Below are 10,712 nucleotides of genomic sequence, written 5' to 3'. Positions count from 1 at the left end.
GACGACAGCTCACTGGCCGCGCAAGTTAAACGCCGAATCGTGAAATAAACATTAAATCTCAAGTACTATTAAAGCTGGGGTGGGAAACTTGAAACTACTACAGGAAAACGACACAGTGACGGTATTACTCCATTCCGGGACTTAATTGTGTCAAAGGTACGGGTCAGTACTAGCGCACATGTTGACGTCGACCAGGCTGTAGTACACACGTACGCTCGGCGCTTGTCACGAGAACAATATGCTGCTGACAAGCGCTTGTCACCAGACACTCCGTATAAAGTTTCAATAACTGCCCTGGATAGGCGTTAAATTTGCTAGGGACGTCCAGCGTATCGCTCCCCTAAAGCTGTGCAATCTGCGCATAATTTTAGTAAGTTTGGACGCATAATGGTAGCCGTAATCGTCACATTGACTCTATTATGGGGAGCATTTTGCCATTTACAGGTATGTATATCTCTAGGAATTCTATCGATACTGTGTAGCGAGCAAACTTAAGAAAAAGATGTTCGTTGTGTGTAGTATAAGCTTTATCAATAGTACTTATAGTTTCCATTGCATTTGACATGCTGGTATTCATGGATTCCAAGTTCATCCAGTACACAACATGGCCGATATTGATATTACACATGTAAAATATGTGCATTCCCAGCCCAAATACCAATACTGTTTAGTATGCACTCAATCTGGCTGCTTTCGTTTGCGTAAACAACTCGTTCTAACCAGAGTTCAGAGGTCTAACAATGCATGGCGTCATGACAATTGTACTAGTAACAGGCAGTAAGAATGCCGGAACGATCATAAATATTTCAAGCAGACGCAATGTAAGCTTGTCTTAGACTGTGTCGTAAAGAGGCCTACCCTGTTATCTGGTTTTACGACGATAAAAATTAAGCTTCATGTATAGGATAATGAAAAGGGAATTTAGAAATCTCACCATACCTTGATTTTTCACTACCCCAGTACCAGAATAGCCTTTGGCATGTTACAACTAGCCAACACGGGTTCTATATAATTACAGACGGACTAGTATCTATTTACACATCATATTATTTATATAGTTAGAATTGAGTACCCGTTATACTCTGTCTGCAAGGCGGGCTACTATACATTTTTTGAAAAAAACAGTGCATTCCATGTGACGGTCTTTAATCATACATGTAAACATATCACTATGTTGGATATTATTGTCAACTTTGTGTTCACAGAACTTTGTACACGCACAAGACACAGACCAGTGCAATAACACACCGCACAGTTACTGGGATGGAATGAGGTGCGTTTGTGACAATGGGTATTACCAGGATGAACTCACCGATATATGTGAAGTATGCTCGCCATGTTGCAGTGATGACGATATCATTCAGATATGTATCAACCAGGAACAGAAAATAAACAAGTGTAGGAAAGTCAGAAATTGTAAGTCGCTATTTGATGGTACATAACATATATACAATTAAATGTGAGTTTTCATCGAAAGTCCCCCATCAACAAATTTTGGAAGTTCATACACCAACAATAAATATAGGACATGCTCTTGATAGACGGTGGATGTCATTTTGTGAACCAGGACTTGCTTAGCCGAGTGTGAGTTTCATTTGAAATTCCCCCAACATTGCATGCTCTGATAACACTATGTAGCTAGCGATATAGGTGTCCCTAATTTTACATGTATTTATATATAACTGTGTATAGAATCGGACCCATGAATCTGACCAAACATTACGCCCTCTGTGGTTGGCTTAGAAAATTAATCACAGCGTCGGGTACGACAAGCGCGTGTCTGAGCGATTATTATCGTTCATTACTCTTTTCATTTGTAATCATGTGAAAACTTAGATTGTTCGCCCCAAGTTTGACATATATTGATACATATAATATTATCTGCTTGTACACAATAGATCTCCAAGATCTATGGTTGAATCTGCCACACTTTAACACGTTGTCACTCGATCCATTACCGTCTCCGAAACAATAATCAACATTGTGACAGTACATTCGAAATCCAGTGAAAACAATATATTACAATTAGAATATGGTAACTAGGCAAAATCCACAGACATTACTTGTAACAATTTTGTTAACATCAGTGTGATGTTAACGTCTATACAACGGAGCATAGGGCGAAGAAAGCATGTCAGTGATGATTTGATTTAATTTGATTTTATATTTTTTTTGGTTGAATAAAACTGACTTTTCTGGTGTTATTTCTTTGTCTGCTTAGCTTAGTCTTTTAGCTGTAAATTCACTCTCTTTTTGGCCGAATAAAAATACTCTGTCCGAACCTTTCTTCTATTCAATCCCTTATCTAAGGTATCTATTACATAAGCAATTTATACCTAGTCTTATAACTTCTTGAAGATTATCACACCAATTAATAAATATTTAATCGCATACTGGCTAGCTACAAGGTGTCCCCAGAAGTTAATAAGGGTAGGCAAACTGCTCATACCTTGGTAATTATAAAGTGAGACACACTTTCAGTTATATCACATGGGAAAGCAGGCATGTAATTGAATTTTTTGATATAATTTGTTCCTTCTTTCCCTGGCTAGTTTTCTTTTTCAGCTGTTATAATTCACTCTTTGTTGACTAAATAAAGACCATTCTTCTCTTATCTAAATCAAAACACCCCTAATCTTATAATTACAAAGGCATCATTACAGGAACACTTTGCTTTATCTCTTATCTTCTTGGCGATTATCACATCAAACAAACACTCATACATGTGCAAACTAGTATATATATCCTTCAAATAGATGCTTTCCCCTGTGTTTATATAAGGGGAATTGACATGTTGTCTTTTTTCAATCAATAAAGCGTCAGAGTGAATATTTAGTCGGAAGAAAAGACATAAAAGTGACTGTCAGAGAAAGTCTTAGAAGAAAAGTAAATAAAAATCACAACAAAGATGTTTACTTCGTCCTGTGCACACAGCCTAAGAAAAGTGTGGAAATTATAATATCATTTGAATTTGGTACAGTACTGCTTTTTTAAATTCAATTTACTTTTAGGTCCTACAGAAATGCCATATAATTCTACAAGTATTCGTCCAGAAAAGGAAGATCTTTCCACTGGTGTGATTGTGGGAATTGTTTGTGGTGTGATCATAGGATTGTTTGTATGTGCTGGACTGGCAATAATAGGAATATATTGTTGTCGGACACGGAATAGTAAGTGTATTTATATTCATCGTTGAAAATATTATATACATATTCTGCTGTAAATTTGTTGTTAATTCTCTAAATTGTGATTCTAATTCTCATCTCTCTCTCTCTCTCTCTCTCTCTCTCTCTCTCTCTCTCTCTCTCTCTCTCTCTCTCTCTCTCTCTCTCTCTCTCTCTCTCTCTCTCTCTCTCTCTCTCTCTCTCTCTCTCTCTCTCTCTCTCTCTCGTGGTAACAAACAGTCAATAAGTGCTGTGAAAAACGTTTGAGAGTTCCTCAGCAAGAAGAAACTGGAAGGGAGGCTGTCAGTTAGTTTGGAATAGTGCTGATACACCAAAATAATGAGATATAGCGCTAGTTTTCCTTATTCTATGACAGTTCATCAATTTATTACAGTTATTCATAAAGCTATTTCTCGTCACAGAATCAACAATGTACCCCATGGCGCACGTTTCTATGAGCTAGTATACTTGGTTTGTGATATGATCAATTAGACCTTTAGCCTATGAGTAAGTTATATATATATAGTGTTGGTAAGCATATGCATGCTGTATCTTCTAAACACGCATCATTTATGCGAACGTTTTAATTGCGTTTTATTTATTCTACATTTTTAGTCTATCATGTTCAATATAGTCCAGTTGAATTGAATAAGTACACAATTGAATAAGTCCTAAAGTAATGAATCACAAACAGCGATGACACTATAGAACGAAACTGGATTGCAGATTAGGAATATCAAAGGAAAGCATCACTCGGAATGTTTGTCTTTTTAACCATTCAATTTCTCGTTCAATTTTCAATTTAAAAAAGTAGATTTCGTCTCTTGCGTATAACCTATTTTTCTTAGTAAACTTTGAAACTTTCAGCCTGGCATGATCATGATTTAAAGCCAAAATAAAAGCCAAAACTGAAAGAAAGTACGTCTCGTGAAAAAGGAATAACTAGTAAGAACCTTACGTTGACCAAGTTTTATCAAAGATAGTGACGTATAACCTTTGCAAAGCCATTTTTGACGTGTAATTCATATCAAAATGTATATATTTTGGAAGATCGATGACATCGACAAGACGTCTTTGCTGTGCTGTTTTATCATTTCTATTTGTCTTTGTATGTTTGTTGTTCACTTTTTTTAAATAAATAAAAAATGAATGGATGAGAGATATCTCACACTTACTTTTAACGTGTGTGCGTGCGTGCGTGCGTGCGTGCGTGCGTGCATACGTATGTGCGTGTGGGGGTGTGTGCGCGTGCATGTGTTTGCCTGTGGATCTTTGTGTACGTGTATGGATGTGTATGAATGTGTGTGAGAAAGTGTGTTGTTTTTGTTTTTGTTTGTTTGTTTGTTTGTTTGTTTGTTTGTTTGTTTGCCTGTGTGCGTACATATACACGTACTTGTCACATGGCTTATTGTACATATTATAATAACATAGTCACTGGGATGAATGTATCTGTGAATCAAAACCTGCAAATCTGTGTGCAGTGTTGTAAATCATCTGAGTGGACCTCCATCGTCTGCCTTGACCGTCCGAAAACGGGGGAAAACAATTTTGTTCACTCGGTCTGAAGATTTTATAACAATAATGACTATTTTCAGCATTCGTCTCCCGAACTCACACAATTTTGACAATTCTTGAACGACGTCAAAGGATATTTCGTATCAAAAAGTGTGGGTTTTTTTAAAATCAATTACTATTATGCGTCCAAATGTCCACAAAACAGCTCACCATTATCTGGTACTCTACATTTACCACAGCCCACGCAGGTGACTCAGCAGACAGATAATTGGTCAGACGCCAAATGGGGAATGCCCTTCAATGTCCCATTATAAAGAAATTCTTGATATTCACGGCCAACTTTTCGTCTAATGTACATATACATTACTGAGAAATAATCAATATCTGTATGATGCTTTTGCCTCGTCAACCAATTTCATATAGCTAAAGTTGAACGCTGTTCAGGTAAGTACTGTTATGTATGGGCGCTGTAAATTCTTTGTACCTATGTTGTTTGTACCGCCCCACTACTGTAGTAAAAACCAGTGGCCAGAACTGAAATACTGCGCGTAGTGTATACATGTACACCACCATACCTTAGTTCAGGGACTATTTTACGACTACATAATTTTAAAAAAATACAGAGTGTGCTGAAAGAATTACAGAGTGGCAAAGTAATAACAACTGTTAATATCTGGACACGTTGGGCGTAGGTTGTGTATTCTGATCAAAGGTCTCAAAAATGTTGATTCAAAAGGAAAGGTGAAAGAAACATGCAACGCACATGTGAGCTAGCTATATACACGGAAGTATATTCTTGCGTTTAATATAGCTACTTGATATACTGTGTATCCCAGATTTGAAGTACTTTATTCAGACACGGGTATAAATTTTACTAAAATTAAATGTCAACAATTACCATTTTGCTTTCGGTATCGATAGAGTGAAACTTTATGGTTGTTGCGACTCGTGGAAAGAAATATATGGCATTCGTTTGCTAACTTATTTATCCACTAAATTAGAACAACTCAACAGTATATTTCGGGGGGGGGGGGTCTACATTCATCTCGTGGTGGTATTGAGGTAGACACAAAATGGCAAACACTGTACTATTATCGTGGGGAATTGATCCACCATATTTACGACCTAAATTTGTCAAAAAAATGCAATTTTTTACATTTAAAAACACATTTTCACATGAACATATACTGCTGAATAAACTCATTTATTTATTCTCATAGTCTTTCCAAATTTTAGGTACACGAAGTTAGCAATAACATTTATTAGTAATTTCAAATAAGATTCCAAAGTAATCAAATCATACATTATACGTGGTATAAAAAAAATTAAAGAAAACTCCGAAAACACGTTCTGGGTTAATTTTTTTAATGGTGTCACCGTACAAATGTTAAAAAAAATTAATTAGCCATTTCAGAATCCAATATGGCCGCCGAATTTTTGGAATGTCAACTCTAGATCTGCGGGAATACAAAAGATTATCGATTTCCTTGAAAATAAGATGATGAACCTAACATTTCTTTGATTATTGAAAAAAGAGACCAGTAACAAGTTTACACCATTTGGAGGATTTTGATTTTTCAGAGTAATTGGTCCCCGACACTCATTCTTTAAAAATGGCTTAGTATGGTACACAGTATGTGGTGGTTGGACATCTCTGATGCTACTTCGATCGTTAACATATGTGTCGGAATGATATATGTTCACCAGATGAATATATTTATTTATAATTATCACTTATTTTTCAAGCTAAGACAGCATTGACTACTAGAATAACAATTTTATTAGTTAAAAATCAACCACAAATCTTAAGAAATTATAAAATGATGTTTACTTCTTAATAGTCAGCATTTGTAAACATACAACAGACAACTGGGGAAAAAAACACGGTTAGCTTTATAGCGTTGTCCACGTCAAATTTGAGTTCTGTATCCAAAATAATTTGGAATACATATCTTAAATGAAATTGTGCGTACAGATTTGTTCTCTCTCTGGGCTTACACAAGTCATATCGCATAATGTTGAACAACAACAAATATGTCGGTCTACAGATAGTATATGAAAAGTTACAGTTATACTTTGTCCTACCAACTTGACGAAGAAGACGCCATTTTGACCATCATATATACATTTAAAATATTTCAAAAGTTTACTCTAGATCTGGGAGAAGTTTAAGAAAAAATTGAGAACCGTACCAGTTAATGTAAATACATATTTATTTTTACATGAAATTACCATTTGTTGTATAGAACTTTGCCTGAGACTACACTGAAATAGTATACATAAAATTTATCTAGCATTTCAAAGAATTAGAACCTTGACAGCGTTTTTGCCATTTTTTATGTTTGTATCGCAGGTTACGGTTGGCAGGTAAACAGTGACTTAAATTATCAGAGTAGACTTTGTATCGTGTAATGAACTAACAGTTTCGGTTGATCCTGTCATTGGCTTCTGTGTATATCTAGTCTACTACCATCAGGTGCCGATTATTGTCCACCCCCGTATTACAAGTCATTGCGACACTAGTACAGCAGCTGTCGTCTGCGATGGACTACCAGCAATGTTTAAACGAAGTTGGATTTGCGACGTTTTCCTCACTTGTCAAAGAAGAATTACGGAACTCTATAAAGAAACGAAGACTGTCTAAAGGATTGCCCGATGTTCAGATAGATTATAAAACACCAGAACAAGATGAGGTTGGAAACATATTTTTGTGAAATCGTTCTTTATACATGTTCAATTTTTTGCCAAATGCATATCAAGATCTGTCATATATGTGTATGTGGACGGCTATCTAATACCACCATTCATTTCATACATACGTGTTTATATATTCTGTACTCACAAACAAATCGCATACTTTGCCTTTCGACGACTTGATCCATCATATTTTTCAAAGTATTTGAAAAAAAATATTTGAAAGTATGGGATTTGTCCAAAAGTGACACAAACACAACAAATCAAATGGCGGCCGTTGTTATTAGCAAGTCATGAATGACACGACGCCATTGTGGCGTCTCTAGTCACAAATCGACTGTCATTTTACGGCAGAGGTATATGACTTGAGCTTTTGCGAGTGTAATAAGTGATTTTGGTGCATATGGCTTTGGCCAAATATCGTTCAAATTATGGCAATTTAAGTACTAGAATTCAATACTCGTCAACATGTCACATTGACCTCAACTTCACACGCTCTCTCACCCATTTTACAAGTGACGTAAAAACAAACATGAACAAAAAAACTGAATGTATACATATTCTTGTTGTTTTTGATATCTCTGTAACCTATAAGTCACACTTTTAAAAAAAATTATTTCGAACAAACCCGTTACAACAAATTATCCGACTGTTTTCCTTTGTCGAGCTGATATATACAGTCGAGAACACAGTCTACCGCGTCCGAGCCATAAACTTCGACGAATATCAATGGGTTGTACGTGATGGCATTTACTTCGATGGTGACAAGTTTTCACGTGACGTAGAATACGGAGAAAACTACAATCACCAATAATACAATGTCACCTTCAAAACACATTGCACGGTGCACACATTGTTTTAATCCCCAATCATATCATTGCCATGTGTATATATATTATGTATACTGTGTTTGTGTTGAATTGCGTAGAAATAATAGACTTCGATATTCACATTTCACAAAGTCCGTTCCGAAAATATCGATTTGTTTACATTCCACCACCGTTTGTAGGTGATAAAAATGCCGATTAGTAAACCATTAACTGGTCTTACGCCTACTTGGTATCATGATGGTGAAATACTGAACCCATAGTTACGTGTAAGCTGTAATTTTAATAGTGCATTATTTTGTTATTATTTATTTATTTAAAACCAAATCTTGGGTATAGAAACCCTTTCTATTCATATTAATTTATATCAATTTTATTTAGCAGTATGTAGTATTTCTTTATTTATCTTCCATATGGGGTTTATAACTTGTTACAAAAATGTTAATAATTAAAATCACAGCCCACACGTACCTGTTGTTGAACCTAACAGATATCTCGGAAAAGTTCCAAAATCGACTTTAATATTGTTTGACGGTATTGTCGATTTCATAGTTTACATGTAAAAAGTTGAACCATGATTTTTTTTGGATGGTTGCCAAATAAAAGATTAGATAGCTTTTCCAGACAAAGGTCTTTTTTAGTTTCTATAACTATAAAGTTTGAAATATATATATATATACATATATATATATATATCGACTTAAAATTCATTCTCTTTTCTTTCCAAGCTAACCGAAGAAGAGAAAGGAAAGAGAAAAATTCGAAGAGAACGAAATCGTCTTGCGGCAGAAAAATGTAGAATGAAAAGAAAAGAGAGTGAAACTAGTATTGTCAAGGTATGTGAAGTTATGCAATTCTTGAAAATTTAATATCACTGTTCCCAGTGAATCGCTTAAGTTTGTGAGTGTGTCGCCCACATATTTTCGAGGTATTTGAAGTTCTGCAATTCTTTATAATGTTCATACCAGTGTTGAAACGTTTTATGAATGTATCGCCCACACATTGTCGAGTATGTGAAGTTCTGCAATTCTTGAAATGTACATATCACTACTACTGTTCCTATGGAAACGCTTTGTGACTGTGTCGCCCACATATACACGTGTGCTTGTTTGATATCTTTGTTATTTTAAAACGTGTATGACTTGATTAAAGAAAGAAAATTGAATATACTTGGGGCGAGCAAACGTTTAAGTGAAATGAAGAAAACGTAGCTAAACTATATTCTTGTAATCGAGTAAAACGCGTATTAAAGATCGACAAAGATGGTACCACTGCACACCAGGTTCAAATACAACAGAGGGTGGGGGTGGGGTGGGGGTGGGTGACGGTCCATGGTTGAAATGTGCATGTGTGCAATATTGCTCAACAAAGGTTCCTCTGTTTCGGTGCACACCACTCTAACAATTTGCCTCGTATAATTCCAGATTGAACAAAGGTTATTACCCATTTACTCTTGTACTTCCTCATGGGGGTGGGGTGGGATGGGGTTATGAATTGACTTACCACCACCACCACCACCACCACCACCACCACCACCACCACCACCACCGGTACCACCACCGGTACCACCACCACCACCTCCTCCCACTGTGGCTGTAGTCTGGTAATTACACTACATATATTTAACCACGTGACCGTGACAACAGCAATGTCATACATCTATCATTAATAATTAGATAAATACGTCAACACTATAGTTGTTCTACTATAAAGCCACGTGTACAGATCAGATTTCCAAGAATAATGCAAACCTATTGTTACAAAGAAAATTTCTCAACTGACCAATCACCTGTCGAGTTAAAAATACACAATGTGTTTTTAGGCAGAAATCACAGACGCCAACAGTGTGAGAGGGGAATTTGAGTCGATGCATGTTTTTTTCCCTTCCGTAATAAATCGATTATTTATGTTTTCGTGTAGGAATACAAAGACCAGGAAAAACTGCAGCAGAAGCTGAAGAAGACGATCAAGGAATTGGAAGAGGAAAAGGAGTTATTGACGCAAGCTTTACAAGCACACAATAAAGACGTTACACAGTGTAAACTTTTTAAACGTTGTCGTTAGGCAGGTGAACTTAAACCAGGAGGGCGTGGCTTATTTACATTTCGATGAGTAAACAGTAGTAACCTAAATTTGACAGAAATGCCAATCGATGCCAAATGATATATTGACTACCTCTAGTCTGGTTGTATCCATGGCAACACATAATCATACATCACCCGTACAGGTGTATGGATTTCAATGTGTGTACAGCCCAGTATACCATGAAAGGCATAAGGAGAGATCACCATGAGAGTTTACTTATTACTACACATCAATATATATATATATATATATATATATATATATATATATATATATATATATATATATATATATATATATATATATATATATATATATATATATATATATATATATATATATATATATATATATATATGTCCTTTTAGACTTATCTGATGCGATATTCAGTACAATATAGACAGGAGTCCCACAAAAATTCAAATAT

At 35.7% G+C, this 10,712-nt stretch overlaps 2 protein-coding genes across 2 annotated transcripts; both read left to right on the top strand.

The window, feature by feature from the left end:
* The first annotated feature begins 285 nt into the window (after positions 1-285).
* Positions 286-4,300, top strand: LOC144439459 (uncharacterized). Its single transcript, XM_078128746.1, has 4 exons — positions 286-444; positions 1,206-1,416; positions 3,012-3,170; positions 3,405-4,300. Exons 1-4 carry the CDS (start codon positions 388-390, stop codon positions 3,473-3,475), a joined length of 498 nt encoding a protein of 165 aa, XP_077984872.1. The 5' UTR covers positions 286-387; the 3' UTR covers positions 3,476-4,300.
* A 2,922-nt stretch (positions 4,301-7,222) lies between these two features.
* Positions 7,223-10,264, top strand: LOC144439274 (uncharacterized). Its single transcript, XM_078128550.1, has 3 exons — positions 7,223-7,372; positions 8,929-9,036; positions 10,121-10,264. Exons 1-3 carry the CDS (start codon positions 7,223-7,225, stop codon positions 10,262-10,264), a joined length of 402 nt encoding a protein of 133 aa, XP_077984676.1.
* The last annotated feature ends 448 nt before the right edge of the window (positions 10,265-10,712 follow it).

This window comes from Glandiceps talaboti, chromosome 8 (genome assembly GCF_964340395.1).
Source record: "Glandiceps talaboti chromosome 8, keGlaTala1.1, whole genome shotgun sequence".
NCBI lineage: Eukaryota > Metazoa > Hemichordata > Enteropneusta > Spengelidae > Glandiceps > Glandiceps talaboti.
The sequence above is the reverse complement of the archived record's forward strand: the minus strand, read 5'-3'. Positions and strand labels throughout refer to the sequence as shown.

Excerpts from the sequence above, each read along its gene's own strand:
- LOC144439459 (XM_078128746.1), top strand. The coding sequence starts at position 388 with ATGGTAGCCGTAATCGTCACATTGACTCTATTATGGGGAGCATTTTGC. Across the intron at positions 1,417-3,011 it reads GTGTAGGAAAGTCAGAAATT|GTCCTACAGAAATGCCATAT; the intron begins GTAAGTCGCTAT and ends ATTTACTTTTAG. Across the intron at positions 3,171-3,404 it reads TTGTTGTCGGACACGGAATA|TCAATAAGTGCTGTGAAAAA; the intron begins GTAAGTGTATTT and ends GGTAACAAACAG.
- LOC144439274 (XM_078128550.1), top strand. The coding sequence starts at position 7,223 with ATGGACTACCAGCAATGTTTAAACGAAGTTGGATTTGCGACGTTTTCC. Across the intron at positions 7,373-8,928 it reads AAACACCAGAACAAGATGAG|CTAACCGAAGAAGAGAAAGG; the intron begins GTTGGAAACATA and ends TTTCTTTCCAAG. Across the intron at positions 9,037-10,120 it reads GTGAAACTAGTATTGTCAAG|GAATACAAAGACCAGGAAAA; the intron begins GTATGTGAAGTT and ends GTTTTCGTGTAG.